At 34.7% G+C, this 17608-nt stretch overlaps 1 protein-coding gene across 3 annotated transcripts in view; it reads right to left on the reverse strand.

Annotated features, from left to right (window-relative positions):
• Nucleotides 1–17608, reverse strand: part of DSC1 (desmocollin 1) — a 316195-nt gene that overhangs the window by 20738 nt on the left and 277849 nt on the right. Inside the window, exons 7-12 of one of the 3 annotated variants that reach the window (XM_088797947.1) lie at nt 12390–12519; nt 6662–6931; nt 6109–6302; nt 3141–3225; nt 1647–1849; nt 242–361 (exon numbers count right to left, since the gene is read on the reverse strand). In XM_088797947.1, the coding sequence (XP_088654073.1) occupies nt 242–361; nt 1647–1849; nt 3141–3225; nt 6109–6171 (471 nt within the window). In that variant the 5' untranslated portion in view covers nt 6172–6302; nt 6662–6931; nt 12390–12519. Of the gene's footprint in view, nt 1–241; nt 362–1646; nt 1850–3140; nt 3226–6108; nt 6303–6661; nt 7606–12389; nt 12520–17608 lie in introns of those variants that run through there. The other 2 variants (XM_088797948.1, XM_088797949.1) reach the window with 2 other exon arrangements.

A 17608-nucleotide genomic window follows, 5' to 3' on the forward strand; every position in this document is an offset into this window, starting at 1 on the left:
AGCATCAGAAACTCAAAATATAGAATTTTTTCTAAATGTTAAATATGATTTCTGGAGGAAAGTGACAAATGACACTGATTCACTTCTACGGGACCCTATTTCTGGTGAATGGATGATCCTTATTAGTACCAATAGGTTAAAGCCCTGATTCAAAATATTGTGCAATTCAAATGGAATGTTGAAAAACAAACACACAACCAAAAACCCTCTAACCTATGAAATAAAACAAGATGAAATGTACCTGCTGAACATGTTGTGGAAATGGACCTAGTGAGTTCTCCATCAGAGAACATGGAATTGGAGCCCATCGTCTCTTGCTGCGTTTGAGGACAGTGTCTTTAGCGTGTCTCTTCTTAGGAACCTACATTTGATGAAGAAGAAAGAAATACACAGCATGGCTTATCATTATAGGGTTTTTATACAGACATGAAGAAAATAAGTGAGGGTGTACATAATAATGTCACGGATAAACCCCAAACTATTTCTGGTTTTTTTTTTAATTATTTTATTAATCACACACACACACACACACACACACACACACACACACACCATGACTAAGAAACAGTTTCACCTTTTTCCCGATTTAACCAGCTAACAAACCAGAATTGCATAAGGCACTGGTAAAAGCTGCCATCTTGAGAAAGGAAGACCCTTAAAAATAGATAATCCCTTAACAAATATTTAAGAATGGATTTTATTCTACTAGGAGTGGTACAACCAAAATTTGTTGAAACACTAGCTGCATTTCAAAGTATTTGTGTACCTATACAAAATACAGGTCAGCATTTCTTCAAGTATGTTTTATTTTATGTGATTTGGAGACTCTTTACAATTTTGATATAAAATAATATTTTGTAATCCTTAAGCATATTCTGAATTTAATGAAGAGGAGTTCTTATAATCAAAAGAAATTTAGCTGGGAAAGTCTCAAGTCAAATCACTTACTAAAAAATGATTTTATAAAACCAAATTCATTGTGCAGAATTGGCTTAAAGTGAGATTTGCATGAATTCCAATAACCTTCTCCTTTCCCATTCCTTTTTTATTATTATTAAGTGCATTGGGGTAACACTAGTTAGTAAAATTATACAGGTTTATCCTTGATCACCACCACTCACTGCAAGAAAGTGAATCTAGCATCAGAACATTGAAACCAATGCTATGGACTGGCCATTTCTTCATTTTCTGAAGTAAAGGACCCCATGGAATTTTCAGTTCAGATGGGAGTAAGCTTTAGACAATCCTTTCTCTTCTTTAAAGAGAGACTCACACCCATAGTCACTTGGGAGAGAGCCACTCAGGGTGGAGTGCCACACTTCCAGCCTGAATCAGTTTTCACTGTTACAGACTCACCCCTGCCTTGATCTTCAGGTTGGTTGTTCTTATTACCACATCTCAAAGCACTGTCTGAAATCTTTGATATTCTGACTTTGCTCCCTGGCTATAGAGTTGTTCATTTTTATACCATTTATAAACAGCACTAACACTCCTTAAAACAGCTTAGTCCTTACATGTGTTAATTATCAATGAAATAGACGACCAAGTGAGCATTAAAGAGCAATGATTTTTAACATGGAACGAAGTCCATGAAAGGAAGGACTCTCATAAGCAGATTAACATGGTTAAGTCTTTGCTGAATATACCTTCTTTCCTCTTGCTTCCAGAACAATTTCTATCTCTTTCTCTTCCTGCCTCTGACTGTCCGAAAGAAAAATGGAAAAACTCTTCCGTTGGGAAGACAAAATAAGATCATGTGTTGTGTAAATTGAGCCATCTTCTAGAATTCTGAAGTCAGGATCACTTGACAGGATTAGGCTGGCTGGTTGGAGACACTCCTTCAGATTCACTGCAGGGAAGAAATTTCACAGTAATTTGTAAGATGAAACATAATGGAACAAGTTTTACAGGAATAACAACTGCAAGTTGGTGCATGAGAAGCAGAAAGTCACACTTGGAATTTGATGAGTACCTGCTATTCTAAAACTGAGGGGCCATGAAAATTAAATAATTACACTAATGAAGTCACAGTTTCCATTACTTTCATCATAAATTAATTTATGAATAGACAAAATATGTTTTTAGTGTCACTGGATTTATTGTTTCCACTTTAACTTTGACTTATGGGTTTCTACACATATAAAAAAAATTTGTTGTTTTATGTTATATGTAAGGTAACTAACCGCATGACATCAGTCGATTTTGAACTTGTTTGAATTAATCTTTGATAGTTAAATCTTGCAAAAATAAGAAAACTGGTTTATACTTATATAATATTTCTCAGTAATATTGCAAATAATCATTGTATAGTATCTTCTGGAGGTTTAATAAACCCAATACTTAGTATATATTGTGATTGTTATCAAAATATTTCCTTTACATATTTAATACATTTAGCATATTTATTGTGTGTCTTTAGAGTATAGACTATATATATTTGATATGGTTTTTGAAAGATACCAGAGATTAATTTAAAGCACTGGTCGAAGCAACATCTATTGGGAAGGATACCATTTCTGAACTTAAAGTGTGTTTTTTTAAATGTAAACTTAATGCTGATGAAAAACCTTGATGGAAGGGATGTTATTCTTGGACTCAGAACAACTAACCTGTGCTTCAGGTGTGGCTGTGATAGTAAGACTAGTTGAAATTTTATTTGACTTTCACAAGCTATTCTGTGAGATAGATCACATAAATTGATGCATACCAGTTCATTGTAATCAATTTTTACACAAATTTTATTTTGAGCCATTTAAATTTTGACACGTCTGTTTTATATGAAATCAATTTAAAAATCTCGATTTTGTAATTTTGGCTACAGATAAGTCAATGTGGATTAAAATATGCTTCTGGTTTTGGTGTCTTGCTTTGTTTGAACTAAACTAAGATAATTTAGTCCTCTGATATTTGCTAATTTTTCTGGTAAGAAAAGAATACAACTTGGAACTTTAGTTTTTTCTAACTACTACCAAAAACAAAACAAAAAACAAAAAAAAAAAAACCCAATCAAATTACCTTTCATTTTATTTGAATTTTAATGCCACGTAGCTACTATATGACTTTTATTCCAAACTTTACAAGAGCAGCCTGAAACTAAATGTAGCAATTAAAACTATGAAATTCTTAATACTGTTTTTTACCTTTGCCTACAAGTGTTTCAGCCTGAAGATGATAAGGAACTTGAAGAGAAATTTTCTGACAACCATCGCAAAGCAATATTAAAACCTAAAAAGAAAAAAGAAAAAGATAATAATTAGGAATACGTTTTATTACAAACTTTTACATTATAATTATGTCTTATTGATAAAAATATTGTCAATTCCAGCAACAAGTTAATCTTCTAATCCTTCAATATTTTTCATACTTATTTTAAAAGGAAACAGCAAAGAATGTAGTTTTAGGGGCATCATAGTCATTTAGTATCAATGACAAAATTAAAATGAACAGTAGTTCTTAGAACCTAAATCATATTGTATCATTTTAAGAAAATATGTTATGAACCATTGATTTTATATAAAAGTTATCATCTCTAAGGCCATTCATAAATGTCATTCTGATTTTTAGCATTAATTACTTAACTCTAGAATATAATAATCATATATTATACTTCATAATGTACACAAATCACATTTTCACAGACCCAAACCATTTGAGGGTATAGTTGATTAAGTCTAGACAATATTTGAGAGGTTTTTTTATAACCTCTTAAAGAACAACATGCACAAATATTTACTGATCTCAAATCACTACTTGGACTGGCTTTGCATAAACTTTAAAGTCTAAATGATCTCATTCACAAAATTAGTCTAAAAAGAAACATATTTCAAAATATAAAGAGTAGCTTTCAACAGGGAAAAGATTTTTAATCAAAGTCAAGACACAATTGTCCTAAAAAGCTAGGTAGTTCAAGGAAAGAAGACAGAGACTATCTGAAAAATAAAAGCTATCAGTTTAAGTTTCTTTGAGTTAAAAACTATTTTGCTTCTCTTTCCGGGAGTTTCTGTTTATTTGCTTCGTCTTCCGTTTATTAAAATGACTACTTTTTTATTATTTAGAAATAAAATAGACCAGAGCTAGATTTCCCTGAAATAGATTGGTTCTTATGATCAAGTTTTTCTCTGAGGATATTGTTCTAGATTTATGGGGCCCATTATGTGGGAGAAGGAAAGAAGACTATTAATCATATTGTGGATATACACTACTTTTCCATCTCAAGTCTATTGTATATATTGTATTAGCCTATTTAAATACAGCCATGTGCTGCTTAACATGGGGATACCTCTTGGGATATGCGTAGCCAACCGATTTCCTCCTTGTTCAAACATCACAGAGTGCATTTACACAAACCTGGATGGCATAGCCCACGACTGTAATTGCACTGCTGTACTTTTATATGACTGGCAATACAGTAGGTTTATTTACACCAGCATCACTACAAACACGTGAGTAATGTGTTGACGTTAGGACAGCTACAATGTCACTATGTGATAGGAATTTTTCAATTCCATTATAATCTTATAGGACCATCATTTGTAGACGGGGTCCCATTGTTGACCCTAACATTGTTATGTGGTTCATAACTATAGTTGTAATTTTACAGAAACTCTGTTAGGCAGATGGTACCAAAGACTGGAATGTAAAAAAGAACATTTGTGTTCAGTTTTAATTTAAATAACCACTTTTTAGAACACAGATATTTTATTTGCATTTTTGATATTTTTATTCCTAATGCCAAGGATTGAACTAAGTTATATCTAAAGAAGTTTCCAAGCATAAAAAATTCTATTGCTGATAATCTAAATACAAAATGTGTAAAGGGCATTTTGTAATTAGAAATAGATATTCAAATATACACATATACACATATACATATACATGCATATGTATACATGTATACATATACACACATTATTCTCATAAGATATATCCACATTCCCACTCCTACACCTGTCTTATTTCCTTCCTGCCCAGGACCCCACTTCACTGGTTCTCTGTTCCGTTTGCAGACAGAGACAATGGAGGTAGGTTTCCAGAAGTACTATTCCAGTCTTCAGGTTAAATTAGCAGCTTAGTGAATTGGAGACAGCTGGGGTCACACATCCTTTTGGTCATTATGGAAATCACGGATGAATGGGCAGAAGATAAACCAAAGGATACTAGACAGAGCAGAAGCCAAAAGCAAAAGAAACCTGGATGAATTCTTGGAAAGATTTCACCACATTTTACGTGACTAATACTAACTCAGTAAGGTCTCTGAGTTTCCCCAATCCCCACCCAGGCAGTTATAGGATGAGAAGGAAACCATCAATTCCACACTGTGTTTTATATATTTGGAGAAAATGTTTATCCCCATACAATAAAATCTTTAAATTCTGAAAATATAATTTGAAGTTAAAACATTTGGCTAAAATGAAAAAAAGAAGGAAATTAAGTGCTCAGAAATGCCAGATGTAGATGTGGGACAACTCCCCTTTCCCTCTGCCCACCAAAGAAAAATTAGCACCTGAATACACAGTTATAAAGCTATTAAACACCTAAGTGGAAAACCATAACCAAGTTAACGACATTTTTCAATAGCTGGTATATTTTTCTTTATTATTTTTTCTCAAGCTAAACCCCTTGCTTGAACAATAGCTGTACCCTACTCTTAGCTCTTCCTGGGTAAAACTAAGAAAGTCTTGGGTCATTCCCATCTTCACCCAGAGTCCTTTTCCTCTTCTCACGGCTCACTGCAACTAAGCATGTTAAATAACTGCAGCTTATTTATGACTAGTAGCAAAAGCAAACCTCAGAACCTCCTGGGCCCAATGCCTGAGGAATGAATTCATTCCATTACTCTTTAGAAAAACACCACAGCAAGACTGAACAGGGGATTCCCTTGAAAAACTAACAATCTGGCCGTGGGCACTTGAAGAGCAAGCAAAACACCTGCCATCCGGGTCCCAAGTCTCTCAACTCTTCCTTGAATTTTTCTCAGGTCTGTTTTAGTTTTCCTACTCTATCTTCTCTGCCTTTCACTCTCACCCCTATTGTCTTTCAAGCCTAAACTGGAGGGAGGAAGCACATAGTAACATGCTTGAATTCTTTAATCCTTTGGGTGTTACTCACCAGGAAAGAGAAAAGGAGCTGCTTACAGAAGGTGCTCCCTGGTGCTGCAGAGGCCACAGCCATCAGAAGTGGTCCCAGTGGTCAGGGATGGTGACTGGATAACAGGGCAGCTTGGGATGCACAGGGCAGCTTAGCAGGTTCCCAATGGCTGGCACTTGTGCTGGGTATTCTGCTGCCACCCTGGCGCAGATCAGCTTGATTTGGAGGAGAGTCAGGAGGCAAATGATAAGTGACAAGAGGAGGAGCAGCAGGAGAATTGCTTTCCTCCTGTTCCTGGGGTAGTCTTTCTCCTTCCAATTCAATTACCTCTGAATGTAAAGAGGTTTTCCGACAAGTGGGGAGGGTGGGGTACAAAACACCCCAAAACCCAGTCACTAGCTCCTCCTCACAGCAGCTTTCAAAACTTCTCCTGCCACTTGACACATAGCAGAAGCAAGGGGAACACCCTCGATCACTGGCCCTCCTCCCTTCCCCCCAGGTTGATGCTCTGAAGTCCTCCCCAGTTATTACCCACTCCTACGTCCTCCCCTCCTTCTTTGCCTTATTAACCTACCTTGCCCCTGGGTACAAACACAAATTGTGCACGAACTCCATGCTAGGAATTGATGCCTACTCAGCTGCCGCTGGCAAATCAGGGGACATACTCATATGCAGATGTCATATCACATCATCAGAAGTTATCTCCCTATCGAAGCATTTAGTGTAGGCTGTCTCATAGAGCATTGCACTTCTGCCAGAGAGCTGGCACTCCAGTGTACAGCAGCAGCTTCATGGATGCATGGTGTCTACTCCCTTTATTGTCTGTCCGCTGTGGTTCGGTCCTCTAGATGTCCAAGGAATTTACCAGAATGTATATAGAAGTCAGAGAATAAAGAAATAAATAGCTGAGATGTAATTTTCTTATTCTATTCTTTTTGTTACTCATGAGGCAATATTTTTTTTCCTTGTGTATCTTTATTCAAGAATAACTATGAATAGAGGCCAACTCTCTTTATCACTCCATTCATCCTAATCATTTGTACATTACATGTAGGATATCCTAGCCTAAAAGTACACTATTCCTGCAAGCTTAGTTTTAAACACTGATGATCTTTTTATATCATTTCTCCTGTCACAACGCAGTGATTTCAATGTCAATTGCACACAACATCAGTGATGGAATTTAGGAAAGGAGGGTGAATATTTTAAAATGGTAATTGCTTAATTTGAGGGATAGAGAGGGAACTAAAATTCTTATTTCCTGGGCCACTGATAATAATCAGGAGCCGTGACAGGCATTTCAGTGAATCCTCCCAAACAGCCCAAATGAAGACGCCTTTTAGATGATGAAACCACAAAAAAGTAAGTAATCATCCTTTGCCCATTAACCCATAATGGAGAAGTAAACATTTGAACATAGGTCTGACTGCCACCAATTGCCATCACTTCGAAAAGGAGCAGAAAATGATGATATATGTGAGAATTCTGTCTTGCTGAACAGTAAGCCAATTTGAAACTAGTATAATGTATTCAGAAGCTGTTACCTTCTACACTTCTTAGTTTCAGCCAATCATTGCAGAACACCATGAGATCTGGTCTCCTTGGTGAGCATTATTCTATAGCTCAGTAAAATGGCTGTTAAACTACTTACTTTACAGATGTTTATACCAGAAATTACTCTTCCTGCTCTTGCTACTTACATTTCCACCTTATGTTTAACTGAAAAGTAAAAATCCAGCCCAACTCAGGCTGTTGAGTAAAGGATGAAAACTTTTTTTTTTTTTTTTTTTTTTGCTGATTTGATAGTAGAAGCAATTCCTTCTTGTATGTAGAGGTGAAAATACTAATATAATTGTTTCTTTGTAATTATGGGCCAGGGAGATTTGGGAAATAAAAACTCCGGGACAAGAACTAAAAGACATCTTGTAGTATTTTATTGCCAAAGATATAGCCACCAATAAATATGTTTTGTGTCTCCATTGGAATTTGATTTCTCAATAAGAAAATAAAATCACTTTAATTGGATATTCTTATATTTGGTATTTTGAGAGAAAAGAATGAAATATAGAGATAGGAATAATTACCTAAGTGTATATGTGTAGATCCGAGTGTAATTCTGTGTATGTTTAAGCATAATTATCCGAGTTATATCTAAATATATATGTCTGTAGCTTAAAGAATGCAGATTCAAGTTCTCCAGTTCTCCAATCCTGGAAAGTGGAAATATATTTTCCAGCTAATAAAGTCATCATTGCATCTTCCTATATTATGAAAATGGGAAAGAATGCATTACAAAAATTAAATTGGTGATACTGAAAAAATTAGCACATATTGGCCTGTTGAAGAGATGCAAAGCCTTGCTAAGTACAAGTGCATCCAGAATACTGTCCATGACTCTGGAAAATTGATTTTCTTGATCCTGCTCCTTTTACACTGCTGTTACATGTTTTCTTCTCCTGTTATCTCTCTCGAAAGTAATAGAAAAACTTGTGCGAAAGCTAATTCCAAGTCATTGGTTTGCAAATTGGTCACATCTAAAATATTTCTCCCAGATTTTCTACTTATACACAAAGTTTTCCTTATCTAAGTACTTTGTAGGAAAACAATTTATTATAATAAAATTGATGACCTTAAAATCAAGTTAAATAAGAACAAAATTTATATCTTCCAATTTCTTGCCACCAGATTCTTCAGAAAGAGCTCTATTGTATTTTTGTGTGTCTGTTTGTTGTATTTTGTTTGTTTTAATCTATGTCTAACAACCTAATTGAATGATTGACAATGTAGTACAATGATTAAGAGCTTAGACTCTACAGCTAGACTTCCTGGGTTCAACAGCTGGCTTTACTACTTATTAACAATATACCATTAAGCCAGTTACTTAACTCCTCATGCCTCAGTCTCTTCATCCATAAAACGGGAATAATGATAGCTGCTACTTTATAGGTTATTATGAGGATAAATATGATGTTACATAGAAAGCATTTTGAACAATGTCTGGCTCATAATAAGCACTAATGTTCTACACATAATTGCTTTGGTGTGCAATAAAAAGTTACAGAGATTGAATTTAAAATGAAACAAACAAAATTATTGCAAATCCAAGGTCTCTTAGGTAAAAGTTATCCAAACATATACAAACACATTTATTCATTGAACAAATATTTAAGGGTCCATGTATTGGGCTCTGACCTATGCTAAGAGATGAGTACCATACACAGAAAAAAGAAGGCAGAAATCTTTTTTTTTTTTTAAGACACACTTTGTGAAGGAAAATACAAATGTAATTATTTCTTTCCAGTTCAAAATATATGGTAAAAAGAGGCACTGTAACAATTAAATGTCTCAGTAATTTAGAGAGAAATTAAGAATAGGCAATAATTACATTCTTAGTGCAGAGACTCCTGTAGAAGAGAAGAATTTATTTGAAATATGTAAATGTTGCATGATCTGTTTTCCACCACAGATTTATGGTTGTACAGAGAATGATTTAAATCTAAAGACCCATATAACCCTTGCAATTCTTTAGTTTTTAGCTTAAGGCATGTCAAGAAAATATGCCTTCCTATGAATTTCAAAGTATGTATCTTACGAAAATACAGTGACAAATTTCTTAAGAGATATTTATACACAGCTAACTTCCAGAAAGTTCTGGTTATGAATAAATTCAAGGCCTCAAAATAGCCACTTATCAATAGAATTATTGTCTCTGTCAGGTAACCCAATTTATTCTAGAAGACGTTGAACTGGTAGGAATGCTGTACACATTGATGAAACCATAATAAGGCACGTTGTGTTAAATATGACCGAAGATAAGAGAAACTACAGGGGTAAAACAGGTGTGTAAGCTTAGTATGGGAGAGTAGAAGTATATGAACAAAGAAAAAAGAAATCTTAGCTATAGAAAACATCTTGGGTCCCATGAGTCCAATGTTCTGCAGTGGAAAGCCCCTTCAATTACACTCATAGACTTTTATCTGGGTAAATGGTTATTAGAAATTAGAAGTAATGCATAGGTATTAATAATTACTAGCAATGATTTGTTGAGGTTATTTGCATAGAATACCAATTAATTTTACATAAAATAACCAATTCCCATTATTATCAAAACTGTTGGCAGATCTATGAAAAGAAATGTCAGCACATATCTCTGTATAATTTAGAACTCTATTCAGCACACACATGTAAGTCAAACTAGCTTAAGACAAACAAAACAAAATAAAATAGTTGAGGATAAAGAGATTTTTTTAAATGATGTAATGGAAAGTCCAGGAATATCCTAAATTCAGGCACAGCTTGAGCCAAGTGATCAAATGATATTACCAAGATATTGGCTCTCTCCATTTCTTAGCCGTGCCTTTTTTTGTGTTCCTTTATTATCATTGTTTTCTCAGTGTGCAGACAAAGATGGCCACCAGAAGCCACCAGTTGACATTCTATTGGTTTAGTAATCCATAGTTGAAAGAGCACGTCTTGTTTCCAACAATTTGAACAAAACACAATCCCACTGGCCAAATTTTGTCCTAAGCCTAAAGTCAAGAAGTGGGCTAGACCACATGGACAAAAAGCAGTGGCGAAGTGGTTGCCCAAAGACAACTGTGGCCTATTGACAGAAAAAGAAGGAATAGTGGCTAGACAGGCAAATCAAAAAATGTCCACCAAACTAACCTTTTTTTATTGCCATTTCAATAATACCAGTCAATCATCCATCAATCATTTATCAATACCTTCTATACTCTAAACATTAGCCGTGGTGTTGATGATAGAAAGCTGAAGAAGATGTGATCTATTGCCCTCAAGGAGATTACAATCCACTATATGTTTTAAAAATAAGTTAAAATTCTTCATATGATATGGTCAAGATTAAAATTCTGGTGAAATGAACATAATGAATGACTTTGATTTGCTTCCTGATATTTCCTCCAATTTTTTTTGGACTTCAAAGCTAAATATTTGAAAAGCATTTTTTTTTTAATGATAGATGGACTCTTACTGTCATTTATTTATCTTACATATTAAAAATCATATTATTAAATGTTGATTTTAAACATAAGAATATATACTCAGTACCTAAACTTTGTTAAGATAGAAAATTAGGAGGGTAATCTTCCAGGGTATATCTTCCAGTCTAGTTTCTGTGCATAGAATTTTTAATGTTGTTATACTGTGCTATAAATGTAACCTTGTAGAATATATTTTCCCCTTAATAATATAAAACAGACATTTTTCATATATCATGACAAGTGCTATGTTAATGGTTGTATTAAATTCCTTAAATGAATTACAATTGATTTAACCATTCCCTAATATTGGGTATTTAAATTGTTCTTAATTTTTCATTATTATAAAGACCACCTTGATAGACAAACTCTTTTCTGGATTTAGGGTCATTTCTTGAGATACAGTCCCACAAGTAGAAGTTCTTTCCAGGTCAAAAGATATAGGATTTAATGGCCCTTGCTATATACCCGTAAAACCAACTTGCATCACAAAAACAGAGTACCAATGTACCGTGTTTCCCCGAAAATAAGACCGGGTCTTATATTACTGTTTGCTCCAACAGACGTATTAGGGCTTATATTCAGGGGATGTCATCCTGAAAAATCATGCTAGGGCTTATTTTCTGGTTAGATCTTATTTTCGGGGAAATACAGTATATTCTTACTGATAATGAATGCAACAATAAATATCCTACCCAAGATTAAATATGATTACTTCATTAAAAATCCTACTATTTTGATAAGACATTTTAATTTGAAGTTGAGCACTTTTCACAACTGCCAAGCCAGTGCAATTTTAAGTGATGTATATGCTCTTTTTGGCATATATTTGGAACTATATGGAAATTGGCACATTTGAAAAAAACCAAACAGGTTTATAATTAAAACTCTCTCTTCAATGGATCTTCTTTTTGAGATAAGGTTGTTAACTTTGAGTACCTAGCCTTTTGTTTTTGTCATTGAATCTGGTGATATTGTGAAAGTATGTTTGCCTTATAAGTCCATTGAAATGTTAATCTTCCCTGAGGAACTATTGGTATTTTCTGAAGTGACAACCACAAAACTCACCCAGAGCTTCACCAATTGATCTGTCTGCTAGATAGAAATGTTAAATGTTGTTATTGCTACAGCAAATGTGATACATACTCAAAGGAACCATTTCCAATTTCTTTTCTATTGAAGTAAAAATAAAACGCATTCCCCAGTGCTCCTGTAGCTTTTTTGGGATGTAACAAAAATAAATGTCTATTGCTCAGATCCTATATAGTGTTTTATGAAATGCCTCTAAGAATTTGTTCTTACCTAAGGTTAATTGAACAGACTGTCATCTCTATGGTCCTGTTGCTTCTTTGTGGGCCCAAGGGTGAAGATGAGGGCTTCAAATGCTGGTCTTTGCAATGGTTGCTATGAACCGTGGCTATTTTTTTCTGTGCTGGAAGACAATGAGAAAGATGAGAATGGGAAGCAGAAACTGCTCTGCATGACCACACAAAATACTTTCTCCTCTGTGGACAGAGAAGCACTTTGTACATTGGATTGTCTTGTGGTAAAAGTTTCCTATATGCACTTGAACTAGAATGTTTCTGAGAAGTCCTACCTGTACTTTGAGGATGTGCGTGAGTGCCTGCCCTCTGTGTTTCTCTTAAGACAGATCAGGGGTCTCAAGCACAGAGCAAAACTCAGTTTTATCTCATGCTAGCCTCAACTCTTATGCTAATTCTTTTGCTAATTTACCAGTATTCTGAAAGTAAAGCACATTATGGTATGTTTTGCTGAAGTCCTGGTAGTGTTATTTTAAACCAAATAATGCAAATTCTAGGAAATGCATTGCTTTCCCACTATGTCCTGTGGACTGTTCTGGTGAGGGGAAGAGGGCGGATATTGATCTTAATGAAGAAGAAGGATACATAAATTCACACCATGGACAATTGTACACGAGATATTGGACCAGGCTAGGAAGCAGAATCAATGAATAACCTCAGATGACTTTTATTTTATTTTCCTTCTGCTTGGACTTGAAAGGAATATTCATGCTTTAAATTGTTTTCATTTTTCCTGCTGTTGTAACATTTTATACATTTTATATTAAATTATATTACATATTTTATTTACATTATATATTTATCATTTTAAATAGATACATTTTTACTTTTATGTTATATATTATGTATGGAGAGAGCAAACCCAAGGCCAGGAAGAGAAACATAAGAGGAACCAGGCCACAGATGAGAAGCAGGCTGCAGCTTACATTGGTTCATGGGTAGCCTGGCCAATACCCTATTTTTCTAATATGCTACAAAATGAATATAGCTTAAGGGAATAGTTTAGTTGTACTACTTCTAAAATGGAATATGAAGCATTTTAGAATTCTAGTCTTTTTTAAATGAAATACTTGCATGTATCTCAATATATGAAAAGAAAACCACAACATACAGGATTTTTAAATTCTATAGCACAAAATTAGAGACAGCAGTGATAGCAAAAAGAAAAATCAATAGAACATACCCAAGTTTATACATTTTAAAATAATACGTTCAACAAAAATATTAAGATGAATAGGAGATAAAAAGACCAGGGGAAAGAAAAAGAGAGAGAAGGCATGAGAAAAGATAGAAGAGGACAGACAATGATTGATTCAACTAGTTTCCTTGAATGCTTATTATGTCCCATGCACTAAATCAGGATCTCAAATACAAGTGAAAAATGATATGACTATAGTAAGCTCACTGTCTGATGGGAGCACAAAGGAGTGATAATTTGCCAACTCAGGGCAGAAGGGGCAGAGAGATCTTTCCAGAAACATGACATTTGAAATGAGTCTTGAGGGAGTAAAGGACTTTATCAATAGAGGAAGAAAAAGTTTTTCCATGTAGATAGTGCAATAAACAATGGCACCAAGATGAGAGAGTGCAAGATTTACAACAAGATCAAGGCAACTCTGTCTGGCTAGGACAAAGGGAAACATAATAAAACAAATGTTTATTTCAGAGTTCTTAAGGAAGAAAACCATAAATCAACTCGGAGTACTACCTTTGAGCTGTGCACCTGACCTGTATCCTGACCTAAATGGAAAGACTGAATGAACGTAAAATTGCTTTCACCAAAAAGAACCAAAAACTTTGCTAAATTGATTTTCTTGGTCCCTGATGCTAAAGACCCTGAGCAACGGAGCTCCTAAGGATATTAGTTATTGAGGTTTTCCTTTTTTCTTCAAATTTTATAATTTAGATTAAGTATCTTCTTAAAAATGTGAAAGTGCCATATTACAGTTTATAGAAAACTTGCATGTACATTATGTCATTTAATCCTCCATTTCCAAATGAGAAGACTTAGAGAAAAAAGATGTGCCTGAGGTTACACCATTAATCTTGAATAGAGCCAGATTTAGGTCTTTTTTCACCTAAAGGTCAGAGGTCAGAGAGGAAAGGAGGCTTACTAATTTGAGTAGTAAATTAGTAAAAACAAAAAAAAAGAAAGACAAAGAAAAAAAATCAAAGCTGTAAAATAAGGGTTTTGTCATATTAATTTCTAGAATTAGATGTTAGGTGCTTATGATCTCAACATACTATTCAGATTTCTAAATTCTCCAAACCTCTTAGTGAATGTCAATGAAAAGAAATGGAAAATATTGGGAAAATTTTTATATTACCAGTTGTATCGTACAACAAATAGACAAAACATCAAATGGAAGAAATCTTTTCTTAGACATCCATATTTTTATTTTCATTAATAAAGTATATAAGAACTTTTAACTTTCAGATATAGTGTATAATGTAGAAAATAGTTATGGGATGGAGAAAGGAAAGATAGTAAGCCATAAATATTTTTAGAATAAACTACTTTAAAAATATACTTTACATTTGTGTTAACTGTGGTTTCCCTTATGTAATTAGATTAACAATGATTAACGTTAAACAAAAGAAACTACACCCTTTAAAGCACACTCCCTTTATGAAATAGCCTCAATTAGCTATTGAGCTCAAATTATCATTGCATTATAGGTGCTTCTGCAATCAATTGGTTATAGCTAATTCCCCTTGCAATGGGATAATTTAGGGAAAATGCTGAGTATAGGAATCCCCAGATTCTATTTGCATAGTGTGGATTCAGAGTGGAATAGGCCCAATATTTTGCCAGGTCCTGCATTAGTAGTAATCATCACATGTTCTAAATCAGAGGGTTTCATTGTTTTGTTTTGTTTTGTCTTGTTTTCTGGAGAGTTTGTTGTTAAATAACCAGCAAATATAACATTGTCTATTGTATATGCTTTGTTTTGTTTTCAGACCTGGACAATCTTACTTTATTTCCAACTGTAAGTAAAAAGAAGAAGAAGGAGAAGGAGAAGCAGGGGAAGGAGAAGGAGAAGAAGAAGAAGAAAAGGAAATTAAAAGTAAATATATCAATAAATTTCCCTTCCATGTAGAAGAATTAAAACTAAATAAACATGTTGAGACTAAGTAAAAAAAAAAAAATCTAACTACAGAGGATTTGAAGATCTAAGTGAAAAGTATCCACAGATAAAAAGTAAACAGTATAGTGAAGGGAAAAAAAGAAAATCTAATATGTTATTGTCTCAAAATATGTTATTTTGTTATTGCTGATGATGATACTGTTTTATTCGTTTGTATTTATTTATTTTTGTTTGTTTGTTTGCTAAATGTGGAAATCCTATTGTGTCTGGAGCAATAACTTCATATTTCCTGAGTATAAGTTGCAGAGATTTTTCTAGGTGAAATGTGTATTTCTAGAACACCATGCTGATTTGAGTACAAATGTATGTAACAGAGACTATAATTAGAATACTGCATATAATAATATTTAAATTATGAAAATATAGGAATTCTTTCATCCCCACCCCACCCTCCTGGACTTGGTAGTTATACTCTGATCTCTGGTTGAAATATACCTGTCTACCAAGAAGCAACTTTGTAGAGAATCTCCTTGGGCAAAACCACTTGAAAAAGGCTGCTCAGCTGAATGGAACTCCCTTCCCACCCCCCAATTAGTGCTGTTATCTCCCAAATGAAGATGAGGTATTCCAGTAGGGAAAACCTGAAGGAAATATGTTGATTATATGCATGTTAGACCCAGTGCTGTCAGACTCTAAGAATGTCAATTAAAAATCCCAAATTTGGCTAGAAGACAGTGATTCAGAATCGGTGAGGGAAGTAGTATTTATTGTAAAGAAATAAATGTTCCCCAAAGAAAAATGTCATTTAAAAAGGTTTTCTGGAACATTTGAGATCTTGCTCCCCAGCACATGTCATCAATTGTGGCTCAAATAAACTGTTATTAAAATTCAAAAAATAAAAAAATTAAATTTAAATAAAATAAAAAGGTTTTATTTTGTGTGTGCTTAGAGTAATTACATATGCACAAATACTTTACCAGTATTTAATTTGTTGGTTTTATGTGTTGTGTGCACATGAACGTATAAAATAAATATTGCAAATTGGTTCTTGAATGCTGCAAAGGGATTGATGGATAGCTAAGCCAAATACACATACACAAACACACATACGGGAAAAATCAAAAATGATAGAAGGAATTTTTTTTTCCCAATGAGAAACAACAGTAAGATGAGTTTGAGGAAATTTTGTTGTAAAGCAGACCACTCTGGCTTGTTTTGCATTTTTATTGGCTGCTCTCAGTGTTTCTCAAACTTGGCTAATTACCAGAAGCACTGGGGTACTTGTAAAAATACAAGATTCCCTTAGTCAACCTCAGACTATGGAATTAGATTCTTAATTAAGTGGTTTAGTGTCGTGCAGGAGACCCTGCTTGCTACGCCATGTGTCATGTGGGGTGGCCTGCAGGGTCTCTGCTCCCACTCCTCACATAAGAACACAGGACACGGTGAGGCCAAAAAGGAACACCCACAGAGCCATAGATAGGGAGTCATACCACTATACTCTCGCTGGTGGCTGGGTTGGAGACACACGAAGCAGGAGCCACACTGTCTGCAACCTGCTGTCCATTTCTCTGCAATCTGCAACCCAAACTCCACCATGCTAACTGCAATTCGCGCTTGCCAGCCCAGCCACTATCTTCTTGCTAGCCCCCATTTTCTGCTAGCGAAGCCATGGCAGTTATATTAGTGGCCAATGGCTCACTGGTTACAGCTGAAGGCCAATTAGCCACAGCTGATGGCCATCCAATCACAGTTGATGGCCATTTACTACCTGAGCCAGCACCTGTCTATGTGAGGCCGAGAGCCTGGAAACCACTTTCTGGGGCTCTGCCTCCACACTTAGGAATCTATATTTTTAGGAGCGCTCAAGGTGATTTTGATGAATAGCCAAGGATGAAAAACACGGCCTAGATCGGGGTGCTCAACTTTGGCTACACACTTCAATCAGTTCTAGAGTAAAAAAACAAAAACAACTGATGTCTGGGCCTCACCCCAGGCCAATTAAATCAACATCTCTGGGATTGGAGCACAGGTACATTCATTTATAAAAAAACAAAAACAAAACAAAACACCCTTTCAGGTGATTTTATATGCTGCCAAGAGAGAGAAT

Source organism: Rhinolophus sinicus, chromosome 4 (assembly GCF_057876585.1).
Source record: "Rhinolophus sinicus isolate RSI-liver-muscle chromosome 4, RSI-T2T, whole genome shotgun sequence".
NCBI lineage: Eukaryota > Metazoa > Chordata > Mammalia > Chiroptera > Rhinolophidae > Rhinolophus > Rhinolophus sinicus.